The 18,617-nt window shown below is 39.5% G+C and overlaps 1 protein-coding gene across 3 annotated transcripts in view; it reads left to right on the forward strand.

Annotated features, from left to right (window-relative positions):
- The window catches only part of LOC128686359 (uncharacterized), a 552,092-nt gene that overhangs the window by 404,551 nt on the left and 128,924 nt on the right, over positions 1-18,617 (forward strand). For 2 of the 3 annotated variants that reach the window (XM_070085880.1, XM_070085882.1), the window contains one exon: positions 15,061-15,171. The exons of the other annotated variant lie outside the window; for it this stretch is intronic. In XM_070085880.1, the coding sequence (XP_069941981.1) occupies positions 15,061-15,171 (111 nt within the window). The remainder of the gene's footprint in view (positions 1-15,060; positions 15,172-18,617) is intronic. 3 annotated transcript variants of the gene reach the window in all.

Raw genomic sequence — 18,617 nt, forward strand, 5'->3', positions numbered from 1 at the left:
ATATATATAATATAATGGGTGAGTCTCCTTACACCCACTGTCCCTGTTAACCTTCAGTAAAAAGGCACCTGGGAGTTAGTCGATTGTTGTGGGTCACATCCTGGGGAATGATCAAGCACTACAAACTTCATTACATCTTCACTGCCTCCAGCCTTCTCCTCGCTGCAACATTCATCACCCATGCTTCACACCCATATAAGAGCGTTGGTAAAACTATACTCTCATACATTCCCCTCTTTGCCTCCAAGGACAAAGTTCTTTGTCTCCACAGACTCCTAAGTGCACCACTCACCCTTTTCCCCTCATCAATTCTATGATTCACCTCATCTTTCATAGACCCATCTGCTGACACGTCCACTCCCAAATATCTGAATACATTCAACTCCTCCATACTCTCTCCCTCCAATCCAATATCCAATCTTTCATCACCTAATCTTTTTGTTATCCTCATAACCTTACTCTTTCCTGTATTCACTTTTAATTTTCTTCTTTTGCACACCCTACCAAATTCATCCACCAATCTCTGCAACTTCTCTTCAGAATCTCCCAAGAGCACAGTGTCATCAGCAAAGAGCAACTGTGACAACTCCCACTTTATGTGTGATTCTTTATCTTTTAACTCCACGCCTCTTGCCAAGACCCTCGCATTTACTTCTCTTACTACCCTATCTATACATATATTAACCCTTTCAGGGTCCGTCCCGTAGATCTACGGCTTTACGGTGAGTGTCCAAACCGTAGATCTACGCCATGAGCTCAGCTCACTCTGATAAACTGTGAGTGGTACATTTGGGCCTAGATATGAGAGAATACATCTATGTGGTATGTGTGCACCACATAAAACAGATCCTGCAGCACACTGTGTATAATGAGAGAAAAAAACTTAAATCATGATTTTTCGATTAAAACAGCAACTTTGCAGTGTTTTTTCGAATGTTTTTTATAGTTGTATTTGCGATTTCTTGGTCTCATTTGATAGAATGGAAGACATATTACAGAAATAGAGATGATTTTGATTGGTTTTAGCACTGGAAATGGCTTGAAACTGAGCTCAAAGTAGCGGAAATGTTAAATTTTTGCCGATATTCAAGAGTAAACAAACGACCTCACACGTCTAATACACGTCAGCTGGTGGGTCTAATATACATTCACAAATATGGTGATGATATTTATACAATTATTACAATATTGCATAACAGTAAATCTTCTATTTTTTGGTGTGAATAAAAATTCATTATGTGAATAAAAAATCGAAATGGAATTATTTGTAAAGCCTCAAAACATAACTAATGAACAGAGGAAATGTTAGTTTAGTGCCAGGAATACCTACATTGTTTATTCTGGACCCTATTTTGAAATTGGAATATTTTGAACTTTGTGTTAAATTGGCCAAATTAACAATTTCCGATCACTTTATTTTGTAGTTGAAACAGTTGACTTGGCGATTTCTTGTGCTCAATCGATATAATAGAAGTAATACTAGTGAAATAGCTAAGAATTTGGTTGATTGTAATAATGTAATTGGCCTAAAATGGGAGTCAAAGTCAGCAAAATCGCCGATTCGTAAATATCGTTGACACATCAAAATTCGCGAGAGCATAATTTCGTCAATTTTCCACCAAATTTCGTACTTTTTGTTTTATTACCTTCACAAAAAGATTCTCTACGATTTCATAAGAAAAAATAACAAATTTTTTTTTTGAAAATTCTTGGACACTGGTGCGCGACTCCAGATTTGGGCCTTGGACCCTGAAAGGGTTAAACAACCACGGTGACATCACACATCCTTGTCTAAGGCCTACTTTTACTGGGAAATAATTTCCCTCTTTCCTACATACTCTAACTTGAGCCTCACTGTCCTCATAAAAAGTCTTCACTGCTTTCAGTAACTTACCTCCTACACCATACACCTGCAACATCTGCCACATTGCCCCCCTATCCACCCTGTCATACAGCTTTTCCAAATCCATAAATGCCACAAAGACCTCTTTAGCCTTGTCTAAATACTGTTCACTTATATGTTTGACTGTAAACACCTGGTCCACACACCCCCTACCTTTCCTAAAGCTTCCTTGTTCATCTGCTATCCTATTCTCCGTCTTACTCTTAATTCTTTCAATAATAACTCTACCATACACTTTACCAGGTATACTCAACAGACTTATCCTTCTATAATTTTTGCACTCTCTTTTATCCCCTTTGCCTTTATACAAAGGAACTATGCATGCTCTCTGCCAATCCCTAGGTACCTTACCCTCTTCCATACATTTATTAAATAATTGCACCAACCACTCCAAAACTATATCCCCACCTGCTTTTAACATTTCTATCTTTATCCCATCATTCCCGGCTGCCTTACCCCCTTTCATTTTACCTACTGCCTCACGAACTTGACCCACACTCACAACTGGCTCTTCCTCACTCTACAAGATGTTATTCCTCCTTGCCCTATACACGAAATCACTGCTTCCCTATCTTCATCAACATTTAACAATTCCTCAAAATATTCCCTCCATCTTCCCAATACCTCTAACTCTCCATTTAATAACTCTCCTCTCCTATTTTTAACTGACAAATCCATTTGTTCTCTAGGCTTCCTTAACTTGTTAATCTCACTCCAAAACTTTTTCTTATTTTCAACAAAATTTGTTGATAACATCTCACCCACTCTCTCATTTGCTCTCTTTTTACATTGCTTCACCACTCTCTTAACCTCTCTCTTTTTCTCCATATACTCTTCCCTCCTTGCATCACTTCTACTTTGTAAAAACTTCTCATATGCTAACTTTTTCTCCCTTACTACTCTCTTTACATCATCATTCCACCAATCGCTCCTCTTCCCTCCTGCACCCACTTTTCTGTAACCACAAACTTCTGCTGAACACTTTAGCACTACATTTTAAAACCTACCCCATACCTCTTCGACTCCATTGCCTATGCTCTCATTAGCCCATCTATCCTCCAATAGCTGTTTATATCTTACCCTAACTGCCTCCTCTTTTAGTTTATAAACCTTCACCTCTCTCTTCCCTGATGCTTCTATTCTCCTTGTATCCCATCTACCTTTTACTCTCAGTGTAGCTACAACTAGAAAGTGATCTAATATATCTGTGGCCCCTCTATAAACATGTACATCCTGAAGTCTACTCAACAGTCTTTTATCTACCAATACATAATCCAACAAACTACTGTCATTTCACCCTACATCATATCTTGTATACTTATTTATCCTCTTTTTCTTAAAATATGTATTACCTATAACTAAACCCCTTTCTATACAAAGTTCAATCAAAGGGCTCCCATTATCATTTGCACCTGGCACCCCAAACTTACCTACCACACCCTCTCTAAAAGTTTCTCCTACTTGAGCATTCAGATCCCCTACCACAATTACTCTCTCACTCGGTTCAAAGGCTCCTATACATTCACTTAACATCTCCCAAAATCTCTCTCTCTCCTCTACATTCCTCTCTTCTCCAGGTGCATACACGCTTATTATGACCCACTTTTCGCATCCAACCTTTACTTTAATTCACATAATTCTTGAATTTACACTTTCATATTCTCTTTTCTCCTTCCATAACTGATCCTTCAACATTACTGCTACCCCTTCCTTTGCTCTAACTCTCTCAGATACTCCAGATTTAATCCCATTTATTTGCCCCCACCGAAACTCCCCTACCCCCTTCAGCTTTGTTTCACTTAGGGCCAGGACATCCAACTTCTTTTCATTCATAACATCAGCAATCATCAGTTTCTTGTCATCCGCACTACATCCACGCACATTCAAGCATCCTAGTTTTATAAAGTTTTTCTTCTTCTCTTTTTTTAGTAAATGTCTACAGGAGAAGGGGTTACTAGCCCATTGCTCCCGGCATTTTAGCCGCCTCATACGACACGCATGGCTTACGGAGGAAAGATTCTTTTCCACTTCCCCATGGACAATAGAAGAAATAAAGAAGAACAAGAGCTATTTAGAAAAAGGAGAAAAACCTAGATGTATGTATATATATATGCATGTGCATGTCTGTGAAGTGTGACCAAAGTGTAAGTAGGAGTAGCAAGATATCCCTGTTATCTAGCGTGTTTATGAGACAGAAAAAGAAACCAGTAATCCTACCATCATGCAAAACAGTTACAGGTTTCTGTTTCACAGTCATCTGGCAGGACGGTAGTACTTCCCTGGGTGGTTGCTGTCTACCAACCTACTACAACAATCCATAAATGCAATAAAAACTTCTCTGCCTTTATCTAAATACTGCTCACATATATGCTTCAATGTAAACACTTGATCTACACATCCCACATCCCCTACCCACTCTGAAACCTCCTTGCTCATCCGCAATCCTACATTCTGTCTTACCTCTAATTCTTTCAGTTATAACCCTACTGTACACTTTTCCTGGTATACTCAGTAAACTTATTCCTCTATAAATTTTACAATCTCTTTTGTCCCCCTTCCCTTTATATAAAAGGACTATACATGCTCTCTGCCAATCCCTAGGCACCTTCCCCTCTTTCATACATTTATTAAACAAAAATACCAACCACTCCAACACTATATCCCCCCAATGCTTTTAACATTTCTGTCATGATCACATTCCAGCTGCTTTACCCCCTTTCATTCTACGTAATGCCTCACGCACCTCCCTAACACTCACATCCTGTTCTTCTTCACTCCTAAAAGATGGTATACCTCCCTGGCCAATGCATTAAATTACTGCTTCCCTTTCTTCGTCGACATCTAAAAGTTCCTCAAAATATTCTCGCCATCTATCCTAAACCTCCATCTCCCCGTCTACTAACTCCCCTACTCTGTTTTTAACTAACAAATCCATTCGTTCTCTAAGCTTTCTTAACTTGTTTAACTCACTCCAAAATTTTTTCTTATTTTCATTAAAATTTCTTGACAGTGCCTCTCCCACTCTATCATCTGATCTCCTTTTGCACTCTCACCACTCTCTCCACCTTTCTTTTACTCTCCATATACTCTACTCTTCTTATAACACTTCTGCTTTGTAAAAACCTCTCATAAGCTAACTTTTTCTCTTTTATCACACCCTTTACTTCATCATTCCACCAATCACTCCTCTTTCCTCCTGCACCCACTCTCCTATAACCATAAACTTATGCTCCACATTCTAATACTGCATTTTTAAAATTATTCCAACCCTCTTCAACCTCCCACTACTCATACTTGCACCAGCTCACCTTTTTGCCAATAGTTGCTTATATCTCACCCAAACTTCCTCCTCCCTTAGTTTATGCACTTTCACCTCCCTCTTGCTTGTTGTTGCCATTTTCCTCTTTTCCCATCTACCTCTTACTCTAACTGTAGCTACAACTAAATAATGATCCGATATATCAGTTACCCCTCTATAAACGTGTACATCCTGGAGCCTACCCATCAACCTTTTATCCACCAATACATAATCTAACAAACTACTTTCATTACATGCTATATCATACCTTGTATATTTATTTATCTTCTTCTTCATAAAATATGTATTACTTATTACCAAACCTCTTTCTACACATAGCTCAATTAAAGGCTTCCCATTTTTATTTACCCCTGGCACCCCAAATTTACCTGCTACTCCCTCCACAACATTTTTGCCCACTTTAGCATCGAAAACCCCAACCACCATTACTCTCACACTTGGTTCAAAACTCCCCACACATTCACTCAACATTTCCCAAAATCTCTCTCTCTCTCCTCTACACTTCTCTCTTCTCCAGGTGCATATACGCTTACTATAACCCACTTTTCACATCCAACCTTTATTTTACTCACACTTACACTCACTCACTCATTTGACCATAAACAGAAATATTAATCTCAATCTTAAAATAATGAATCCTGTGATACTCCAATACTGAAACTATGTACTGTGCCAAAACAAAAGCATTCACATTGCTAAACTCACAAACTAGTATTTAGTCACTTAGCCATAATACCAACTTACCTCATAATTTGTAATATTTTACAATTAAGAATAAAACTAAGTCTGCCCGAAATGCCTAGCCATGCTAAGCGTTCTAGTGGTACACTCTGTAATCACTATTTTACTACATGTAAACCACACAATAACCAAATTCCTGTAAACTCAGCATTGTAATCCTTATAGAGAATAAACTTTGAATTGAATTGAATTGAATTGCCATAACTTATCCTTCAACATTATTGCTACTCCTTCTTTAGCTCTAACTCTATTTGAAACCCCTGACCTAATCCCATTTATTCCTCTCCACTGAAACTCTCCCACCCACTTCAGCTTTGTTTCACTTAACCCTTTGAGGGTTTTTGTCGTACTAGTACGTCTTACGCGTAGGGGTTTTTGATGTACTAGTACTCATAAATTCTAGCGGCCTCAAATCTAGTGGGAGAAAGCTGGTAGGCCTTCATATGAAAGAATGGGTCTAAGTGGTCAGTGTGCACAGTCTAAAAAAAATCCTGCAGCACACAGTGCATAATGAGAAAAAAAAAACTTTGACCATTTTTTTTGAATAAATCAGCGACTTTGCAGTGTATTTTCGTATGGTATTTATTGTTGTATTCTAGTTTTCTTGGTCTCATTTTATAGAATGGAAGACATATTACAGAAATTGAGATGATTTTGACTGGTTTTACAAAGAAAGGTGCCTTGAAATTGAGCTCAAAGTAGCAGAAATGTTCGATTTTTACCAAACTTCAAAAGTAAACAAATCGTGCCAAGCGTGCAATACACGTCAACTGGTGAGTCTAATATTCTTTCACAAGTGCACCAATAATATTTATACCATTTTTTACACTAATGCAGTAGTCTGCATAACAGTAAATCTTATATTTTTTGTGAAAATAAAAATTCAAAGTGGAAAGCAAAAGAATATAAGAGGGGCCTTGAGACATGACTAATGACTAGAGGAAATGTCATTTTAGTACTAGGAATGTCTTTCTTGTTTATTCTGGACCCTATTCGGAAATTGGCATCTTTTGAAATTTGTGTGAAATTGGCAAAATTGCTAAATTCTGACCACTGTACTGGATAGTTGAATTTCATAAATGAGTGGTTTCTTGCACCCATTCGATAGAAAAAATGGAGTTCTAGCGAAATATTCATGTTTTTTGTCGACTAGTACAGTGAAATTGGCCGAAAATGGGGCTCAAAGTGGGCAAAATCGCCGATGCGTAAACATCGCCGAGACCGCTAACTTTGCGAGAGCATAATTCCGTAAGTTTTCTATCAAATTTCAAACTTTTGGTGTCTTTACGATCGGGAAAAGATTCTCTATCTTTTCATAAGAGAAAATATTTTTTTTTTTTTTAAATTTGGCCGACCCTGAGAACGAGTTTCGGAGAGGGCCTGTCGACCCTCAAAGGGTTAAAGCCAGGACATCCAGCTTCTTCTCATTCATAACATCTACAATCATCTTTTTCTTATCATTTGCACAACATCCACACACATTTAGACTTCCCACTTTGACAATTTTCTTCTTATTCTTTTTAGTAATTATTACAGGAAAAGGGTTACTAGCCCATTGGCTGCGCCATTCTTGTAGGGTTGGGTGGTCCTGTGGTTTAAAGTGTCATGTGGTTCTCGCTTACCATGGGGCAGGCCAGTACAACATGGGTTTGAATCCTTGGCTAGCGCAGTGTTGTGATTGATCAATATCACTCGTTTGTGGTTACAATAATATATAAATACTGCTCATGAGGCTAGTACACCAAACATGGATGAGAATGAAATTAGCTTAGAACCTCCCACACCTCTGTATGCCCTCGGATGGTGGCCCAACAGCAAGCTGTGTGCTGGCTGCGCCGTTCTTGTAGGGTTGGGTGGTCCTGTGGTTTAAAGCATCATGTGGTTCTCACTTACCATGAGGCTGGCCAGTACAACATGGGTTCGAATCTTGGCTAGCACAGTGTTGTTACTGATCAATACCAATCATTTGTGGTTACAATAATGTATAAATACTGTTCATGAGGCTAGTACACCAAACAGGGATGAGAATGAAATTAGCTTAGAAGCTCCCACACCTCCATATGCCCTCGGATGGTGGCCCAACAGCTAGCCGTGTGCTGGCTGCACCATTCTTGTAGGGTTGGGTGGCCCTGTGGTTTAAAGCGTCATGTGTTTCTCGCTTACCATGAAGCAGGCCAGTACAACATGGGTTCGAATCCTTTACTAGCGCAGTGTTGTTATTGATCAATACCACTCGTTCATGGTTACAATAATATATAAATACTGCTCATGAGGCTAGTACACCAAACAGGGATGAGAATGAAATTATCTTAGAAGCTTCCACACCTCTGTATGCCCTCAGATGGTGGCCCAACAGCTAGCTGTGTGCTGGCTGTGCCATTCTTGTAGGGTTGGGTGGTCCTGTGGTTTAAAGCGTCACATGATTCTCGCTTACCATGAGGCAGGCCAGTACAACATGGGTTCGAATCCTTGGCTAGTGCAGTGTTGTTATTGATATATATATATATATATATATATATATACATATATATATATATATATATATATATATATATATATATATATATATATATATATATATATATATATATATATATATATATATATATATATCCTTTACAGTAGGACCCCGCTTTACAGCGTTCCACTAATATGGCGATTTCAAATTATAACCAGAACTTTCTATACTGTGAACGGTCTTTCAAATACGGCATGCACCACCCAGTTTGATTACATTCTCCATGTGCACATCTCTCTATTGTGTAATAATAATCACTCTTGGGTACATTGAATGTCTTATTTTACATCAATATAGACATTTTCACTAATCCATCTATGATATTTTCTTCAAAATTATATAAGAAACACATTACATAGCATATAAATCTGCTATGTAAGTGTAGGTATGTAGCCCAGGCTGACTACATACCTACAATATTACTATTATAACTAAAACCATACACGTTTGGCTGGTTTGTTTTACAAAACTTATGAACCTATTACTCTCTCATGTACTCATTCTCTCTCGTTTATTCATTTAATCTCATTTACTCACCTTGCACCCTACATTAAGACTACAAATATTTTAAGGTAAGTAATGAGTGTACTGTATATGCATTTTATAAATCTAGGACACTTTAAATGCCTAGTATATCATGTAGGTTGGGTGACCAGATGGGGTTACAATACCTACCATACTTCGATACTTACCAACCCAATTATTCACCTTGCACCCTATATTAACCCTTAAATGGTCCAAACATATACTATATATGTTCTCTCGTGTAGCGCCCCAAATGTATATATACGTTTCCTTTGTGATTCATTCAACATTCGCACAATAAGCCTGAGTCGCCTAGACATGAGAGAATGGGTGTGTGCACTCACTGTGCGCCATATGAAAAAAATTGGGGATGCCTAGGTACCATATACTCTTTTTTCCTATTAAAAAAAAAAAACGATTTTTTTACTCTAAAAATTCGGGGTGCTACGTGAGAGAACATATATATACGTTTGGACCGTTTAAGGGTTAAGACTAAAAATATTTTAAGGTAAGTAGTAAGTGTACACTAAATACATTTTATCGCTCTAGGGCTCTTTAAATGTCGAAGTATATTACGTGTGGGTGGGGTTGGGTAGTCTGGCATGACTCGCTGCCATACCTACCACACCTAACTTCTTACAATAAACACTACTCACTTTTCACCCTACATTAAGACTACAAATATTTTGAGGTAAGTAATGAGTGTGCTGTGTGTGTATTTTACTTTTTATTGTTTTTTAATACCTTGTTCTATTGCTAACTTAATATATGTTAGTGTAAACTTATTATCTGACATTTATAAGTGGAAAAAATGGCGTTCTGCTTTCTGGTGATGTCTTCTTTCCAGCAGTTGCCTGGAACCTGACTTGCCATATAAGTGGGGCCCTACTCTGTGTGTGTGTGTGTGTGTGTGTGTGTGTGTGTGTGTGTGTGTGTGTGTGTGTGTGTGTGTGTGTGTGTGTGTGTGTGTGTGTGTGTGTGTGTGTGTGTGTGTGTGTGTATGTATATGTATGTATGTATGTATGTATGTATGTATGTATGTATGTATGTATGTATGTATGTGTTTATTTGTTTGTTAAAGTATTTGCTTCATATTGCTTGCAAATGACTTAGAAATATATATACAATAAAAACTGAGCTTGCTTTGTTCATATACTCCACTACTTCTGTTTACTGCATTTTATTGGCATCCAGTACAAGATATTTATTTTCCTTGCTACACTCTTCTTGAGAAGCTGGACTGCTGATAGGCATCAATTTTGTTTAGCAGACACTAGGACCATTGCCTTTCATGTGTTGCTTAATTAACACAGTATAAAGAATATGTGGCCATGGATCAGCATTACTAAAAATCTAATACTGTTTAATGGTTAAATTTATCCTTTCCTAAATGAATTCTGATGAATTTTCTCTCACTTTTTTATTTGGACAATTGCAGTGCAGTATTTGTTACTGGTTATAGTTTATATCTTTTGCATCACTCATTGTACAATATTTAATTGTGCAATTTTGTTTTAGTTATACTTCATCTGTCTTTTCTATTTTAGGCTTCTTATTCATTTTAGTCCCATGCAGTTCACGTTTATTAGATGAAATTTTCACCACCTGTCTGGGTCCTTACAGTGGCCTGGTGGCAAAAGCTCTTGCTTAACACGCTGAGGGGTCTGGGTTCAATTCCCAGCAAAGGGTCGAAACATTGAGCATGTTTTCTTACACCAGTTGTCTAAGTTCACCCATCAGTAAAATGGGTACCTGGGTGTTAGTCGACAGGTGTGGGTCGCATCCTGGTACAAAACTGACCTGATTTGCCTGAAATGCTCTGCATAACAAGAGGCTTTCTATGTAGTAGTATGTCATTGATGTCAGCTAGGCCTGTATACCTTGTACATGTATTTGTAGAAATAAAGATATTTTTTATTATTATTATTAACACATTAGCTGTCTCCCACCAAGGCAGGGTGGCCAGAAAAAGAAAAACTTTCATCATCATTCACTCCATCACTGTCTTGCCAGAGTCGCACTTACACTACAGTTATAAAACTGCAACATTAACACCCCTCCTTCAGAGTACAGACACTGTACTTCCCATCTCCAGGACTCAAGTCCGGCCTGCTGTTTTCTGTGAATCCCATCATAAATGTTTCCTTGCTCACACTCCAACAGCACATCAGGTCCTAAAAGCCATTTGTCTCCATTTGCTCCTATCTAATGTGCTCATGCATGCTTGTTGGATATCAAAGCCCCTTGCACAAAACCTCCTTTACCCCCTCCCTCCAACCTTTCCTAGGCCGACCCACCCCTACCCTGCCTTCCCTCCACTACAGATAGATACACTCTTGAAGTCATTCTATTTCATTCCACTCTCTCTACATGTCCGAACCGCCCCAACAACCCCCCCTCAACCCTCTGGATAATAGTTTTGGTAATCCTGCACCTCCTCCTAATTTCCAAACTACGAATTGTCTGCATTATTTTCACACTACACATTGCCCTCAGACATGACATCTCCACTGCCTCCAGCTTTCTCCTTGTTGCAACATTCACCACCCATGTTTCACACCCATTTAAGAACATTGGTTTAACTATACTCTCATACATTTCCTTCTTTGCTTCCATGGACAAGGTTCTTTATCTCTACAGATTCCTAAGTGCATCACTCTTCTTTTTCCCTCATCAATTCTATGATTCACCTCATCTTTCATAGGCCCATCTGCTGACACGTCCACTCCCAAATATTTACCTGGAGTTTACCTGGAGAGAGTTCCGGGGGTCAACGCCCCCGCGGCCCGGTCTGTGACCAGGCCTCCTGGTGGATCAGAGCCTGATCAACCAGGCTGTTGCTGCTGGCTGCACGCAAACCAACGTACGAGCCACAGCCCGGCTGACCAGGAACTGACTTTAGGTGCTTGTCCAGTGCCAGCTTGAAGACTGCCAGGGGTCTGTTGGTAATCCCCCTTATGTGTGCTGGGAGGCAGTTGAACAGTCTCGGGCCCCTGACACTTATTGTATGGTCTCTTAACGTGCTAGTGACACCCCTGCTTTTCATTGGGGGGATGTTGCATCGTCTGCCAAGTCTTTTGCTTTCGTAGTGAGTGATTTTCGTGTGCAAGTTCGGTACTTGTCCCTCTAGGATTTCCCAGGTGTATATAATCATGTATCTCTCCCTCCTGCATTCCAGGGAATACAGGTTTAGGAACCTCAAGCGCTCCCAGTAATTGAGGTGTTTTATCTCCGTTATGCGCGCCGTGAAAGTTCTCTGTACATTTTCTAGGTCGGCAATTTCACCTGCCTTGAAAGGTGCTGTTAGTGTGCAGCAATATTCCAGCCTAGATAGAACAAGTGACCTGAAGAGTGTCATCATGGGCTTGGCCTCCCTAGTTTTGAAGGTTCTCATTATCCATCCTGTCATTTTTCTAGCAGATGCGATTGATACAATGTTATGGTCCTTGAAGGTGATATCCTCCATACTTTCTCCATCCAATCTGATATTCAATCTTTCTTCACCTAATTTTTTTTGTTATCCTTATCACCTTGCTCTTTCCTATATTCTCTTTTAATTTTATTCTTTTACATGCCCTATCAGACTCATCCACCAGCCTCTGCAACTTCTCTTCAGAATCTCCCAAAAGCACAGTGTCATCAGCAAAGAGCAATTGTGACAACTCCCACTTTGTGTTAGATTCTTTATCTTTTAAACTCACACCTCTTGCCAACACCCGAGCATTCACTTTTTTTACAACCCCATCTATAAATATATTGAACAACTATGGTGACATCACACATCCTTGTCTAAGCCTACTTTTACTGAGAAATAATCACCCTCTCTCCTACATAGTCTAACCTGAGCCTCACTATCCTCATAAAAACTCTTCACTGCTTTCAGTAACCTACCTCCTATACCATACATTTGCAACATCTGCCACATTACCCCCCTATCCACCCTATCATATGCCTTTTCCAAATCCATAAATGCCACAAAAACCTCTTTACCCCTTTCTAAATACTGTTCATGTATATGTTTCACTGTAAACACTTAGTCTACACATCCCCTACCCTTCCTAAAACTTCCTTGTTCATCTGCTATCCTACTCTCCGTCTTACTCGTAATTCTTTCAATAACTCCACCATACACTTTACAAGGTATACGCAACAGACTTATCCCCCTATAATTTTTGCACTCTCTTTTGTCCCCTTTTCCTTTATACAAAGGAACTATGCATGCTCTCTGCCAATCCCTAGGTATCTTACCCTCTTCCATACATTTATTAAATAAAAGCACCAACCACTCCAAAACTATATCGCTACCTGCCTTTAACATTTCTATCTTTATCCCACCAGTCCCTGTTGCCTTACCCCCTTTCTTTCTACCCACTGCCTCACGAACTTTCCCCACACTCACAACTGGCTCTTCTTCATTCCTACAAGATGTTATTCCTCCTTTCCCTATACACAAAATCACAGCTCCCTATCTTCATCAACATTTAACAATTCCTCAAAATATTCCCTCCATCTTCCCGATACCTCTAACTCTTCATTTAATAACTCTCCTCCCCTATTTTTAACTATCAGATCCATTCGTTCCCTAGGCTTCCTCAACTTATTAATCTTATTCCAAAACTTTTTCTTATTTTCAAAAAAATTTGTTGATAACATCTCACCCACTCTCTCATTTGCTCTCTTTTTACATTGCTTCACCACTGTTTTAACCTCTCTTTTTCTCTCCATATAATCCTCCCTCCTTGCATCATTTCTACTTTGCAAGAACCTCTCATATGCTAACTTTTTCTCCCTTACTACTCTCTCCATTATTATTATTGTTATTATTATTATTATTCTTATATTATTATATACACCTGGAAAATCCTAGAGGGACTAGTACCGAACTTGCACACGAAAATCACTCACTACGAAAGCAAAAGACTTGGCAGACGATGCAACATCCCCCCAATGAAAAGCAGGGGTGTCACTAGCACGTTAAGAGACCATACAATAAGTGTCAGGGGCCCAAGACTGTTCAACTGCCTCCCAGCACACATAAGGGGGATTACCAACAGACCCCTGGCAGTCTTCAAGCTGGCACTGGACAAGCACCTAAAGTCAGTTCCTGATCAGCCAGGCTGTGGCTCGTACGTTGGTTTGCGTGCAGCCAGCAGCAACAGCCTGGTTGATCAGGCTCTTATCCACCAGGAGGCCTGGTCACAGACCGGGCCGTGGGGGCGTTGACCCCCGGAACTCTCTCCAGGTAAACTCCAGGTAATACTCATTGTATGTGATACAAGTAATTTTCCTCATTGCTTATCCTTCAGAATTTTTGAATGTTTGGTCAACTTTTACTGAAGTATATTTGAGATCAGTTTTTTTTTACATATCATCCATTTCCCACCAAAGCATGAAGATCGAAAGAAAACATATTTGCTACCACTTGCTCTTTAATATTTTTAACTACATCCCAAAATTAGAGCATTTAGCATTCCGACCCTTATTGGTTTGTACAGTATTGGTGATAAATGAGTCACTTGTGCAACATTTGGATATGTTTATTCTGGAAACATTTCACCACACAGTGGCTTCTTCAGTCCAATGCAGAGAAAAGTGAATTTTTTATTTATTATTGTAATCAAAAAGAAGCACTAAGCCACAAGGGCTATACAGAGAGAAAAGTGAAAGAAGAGGAGGTGTTTGAGGTAATCAGTCGATGTGTTCAGTTCAGCTTTGTAAACCATTTGTTCATGTACAGTATTGGTAAAATATCACTATTTTATTAACAGCCTGCTATGATTTTATTTAACATATAATGGTACTGTCTCTGTTAACAGGTTTTCTTGAAGCTTAAGAATAATCTTTCATAATTACTGCACTTCCTTCTTAGTGTTGTTGTTAAAATCTTAGCACACTGCTGCACATTGTAAATATTAAAATTATTTATAGCACAGATTAATACCAAATTCTGGCTGTATTTGCTTTTGCTGTAATTGCACCACTGCTGGCCCAGCTGCACCCTTTTCAAACCATGCATATACCTCGCTTTTTTTTCATAATAAGCCACCCTTACAGACGAGTGTGCCTCTTCTCCATGCTTCAATGGTGCCACATGCATCGACGGCCTGGGATCCTTCATTTGTGACTGTGCCCATGGATATAGTGGCGAAAAATGTGAAATTCCAGGTAAGGTACTAAATTAATAGAAACAGGATTAAATCTCCATTTAATTATAAAGAGCATATACCAGTCTATGTACAGAATTATGTATTTTAAAAGGTCTTAGAGATGAGAGAAGTTGGTTATAGTAATTGTATACATGTATACACCTAAGGGTGAGAAGTGTGTAGAGGAGAGATTTGGGGAGGTGTTATGTGAATGTTTAGAGAGTTTAAGCCACCAGGCCATGGTGCCCCGTAGCCTGGTGGCAAAAGCTCTCGCTTCACATGGTGATGGTGAGGGTCCGCGTTTGATTTCTGGTGAAAGGGTGGAAACATTGGACGTGTTTCCTTACACTGGTTGTCTATGTTCACCCATCGGTAAAATGGGTACCTGGGTGTTAGTCGACTGGTGTGAGTCGCATCCTGGGACAAAATTGACCTAATTTGCCTGAAATGCTCTACATAAACTGTCGTAACTGAGCATCTCTGCAAAGACAGTGATTATGTATGAGTGATGGTGAAAGTGTTGAATGATGAAAGTATTTTTATTTCTTTTTGGGTCACCCTGCCTCGGCAGGAAACAGCTGATGTGTTAAAAAAATATAACAGTTATTGAAAAGGTTATGGGTAAGGAAGAAAGTAGGATTGCAGAGGACCAGGGAGAATACAGGAAGGGTAAGGGATGGGTAGACTAAATGTTTATATTGAAGCATAAGAGTGGGTAGTACCTAGATAAGGGTAAGGAGTGGTTTGTTGTATTTATGGATTTGGAGATGGCATATGACAGTAAAAGTAAATGTGGGTCTTAGGGATGTGTAATGTCACCAAGGTTGTTTAACATATATATATATATATATATATATATATATATATAGATGGGGTTGTAAGAGAAGTAAATGCTAGGGTGTTGGGGAATCAAATACAAAATGGGAATTGACACAGTTACTTTTTGCTGATGATACTGTGCTTTTGGAAGATTCTAAAAAAAAGCTGCAAAGGTTAGTGGACGAGTTTGGGAGGGTGTGTAAATGTAGAAAATTGAAAGTTAACATAGATAATAGTAAGGTGATGAGGGTATCAAATGATTTAGATAAAGAAAAATTGGACATCACATTGGAGGGAGGGAATATAGAAGAAGTAAATTATTTATTTTTTTATTTAATATCACACTGGCCGATTCCCACCAAGGCAGGGTGGCCCGAAAAAGAAAAACTTTCACCATCATTCACTCCATCACTGTCTTGCCAGAAGGGTGCTTTACACTACAGTTTTTAAACTGCAACATTAACACCCCTCCTTCAGAGTGCAGGCACTGTACTTCCCATCTCCAGGACTCAAGTCCGGCCTGCCGGTTTCCCTGAACCCCTTCATAAATATTACTTTGCTCACACTACAACAGCACATCAAGTATTAAAAACCATTTGTCTCCATTCACTCCTATCAAACAAACTCACGCATGCCTGCTGGAAGTCCAAGCCCCTCGCACACAAAACCTTCTTTACCCCCTCCCTCCAACCTTTCCTAGGCCGACCCCTACCCCGCCTTCCTTCCACTACAGACTGATACACTCTTGAAGTCATTCTGTTTCGCTCCATTCTCTCTACATGTCCGAACCATGTCAGTGGATGGGTTTATGAAGGATGAGGTTAACCATAGCATTGATGAAAAAAAAGTGAGTGGTGCATTGAGGTATCTGTGGAAAAAAAAAAAAATGTTATCCTCAGAGGCAAAGATGGGAATGTACAAGAGTACAGTGGTACCAACACTCTTATATGGGTGTGAGGCATGGGTTGTAAATACTGCAACAGGGAGGAGGCTGGAGGCAGTGGAGATGTTGTGTCTAAGGGCAATGTGTGGTGTAAATATTATGCAGAGAATTCATAGTGTGGAAATTAGGAGGTGTGGAGTTACTCAAAGTATTAATCATAGGGCTGAAGAGGGGTTGTTGAGGTAGTTTCGTCATTTAGAGAGACTGGAACTAAGTAGAATGACTTGGAGAGCATATAAATCTGTAGGGGAAGGAAGGCAAGGTAGGGGTCATCCTCAAAAAGGTTGGAGAGAAGGGGTAAAGGAGGTTTTGTGAGGGAGGAGCTTGGACTTCCAGCAAGCGTGCGTGAGCGTGTTGGATAGGAGTGAATGGAGATGAATGGTTTTTGGGACCTGATGAGCTGTTGGAGTGTGAGCAGGGTAATATTTTATGAAGGGATTCAGGGACACCTGTTAGCTGGACTTGAGTCCTGGAAATAGGAAATACAATGCTTGCATTTTAAAGGAGGGGTTTGGGATATTGGCAGTTTGGAGGGACATCTAAACTGTCGTATCTGAGCATCTCTGCAAAGACAATGATTATGTATGAGTGATAATGAAAGTGTTGAATGATGAAAGTTTTTTCCTTCTATATGGGGTTTTCTTTCTCTTTTGGTCACCCTGCCTGGGTGGGAAATGGCTGACATGTAAAAAAAAAATATGACAGGGTTGCTAGAAGAGCCAGGGTTGCTAGAAGAGCCAGGGTTGCTAGAAGAGCATATGCATGTCTGGCAATGTTATACAATTTCCTGAGGTATGAAGTAGCAATACTGCTGGAGATGGAAGAAAAGGGGATGATGTCTCAGGGAATAGTGTTTAACACATTACCAGTAAAAACTGGTGGAAGCACTGATGTCTGTACCAGGGCTGTAGGTAGTGGAGAAACAGAAAAAAGTGTGCTGGTAGGGAACACAGCTACAAGAAATCCTGGCAAACAAAGATCCAGTCTATGCATATTCTATGCCTTGGGAATCTGCAAGCATGGTATATCTGGAAAAACATGTGGGACATTCATTTTTGACCATTCCAAAAAATGCTACTCCCACATGACAACAGAAGTGTGCAGCTTTTCATCTTGTAACTTATTTCACCCTGAAATGTGTCACTCGTTAGTTCATGGAAGAAAATGCTACAATGTATACTGTCAGGCACATCATATAAAGGGGACAAAAAGATACAGATCACCCTGACCATGGGAAACAAGAAGGGATCCAAAATCTCTCCAGAGAAGGTTTTTTAGTGCCAGGAAGGAAAAAAGATTGGCAAGAAATGACAGAAATCATACATTAACTGAAAACACTTCTGGAGCAGAGGCACAGTCATTGGCCTCTGCTCCAGAACAACAGATATTAACCCTTTCAGGGTCGACAGGCACTCTCGCAAACTTGTTCTCAGGGTAAAAAAATTTTTGAAAAAAAAAAAAAAAAAATTCTTATGAAATCATAGAGTTTTTTTTTGTGAGTATGCAAAGTCATGAAGACTGGAGAAAGGCAAAGAAGACCATAGACAGAGTATAGGCTAGGCAGCCAAAGACTGCAAACCTCACTCAAGGAGAAAGATCTAGGGGTGAGTATAATACCGAGTACATCACCAGAAGCACATATTAACCAGATAACTGCTGCGGCATGTGGGCATTTGGCAAACCTGAGAATAGCATTCTGGTAC

The sequence above is a fragment of the Cherax quadricarinatus genome, chromosome 17, assembly GCF_038502225.1.
Source record: "Cherax quadricarinatus isolate ZL_2023a chromosome 17, ASM3850222v1, whole genome shotgun sequence".
Taxonomy (NCBI): Eukaryota; Metazoa; Arthropoda; class Malacostraca; order Decapoda; family Parastacidae; genus Cherax; species Cherax quadricarinatus.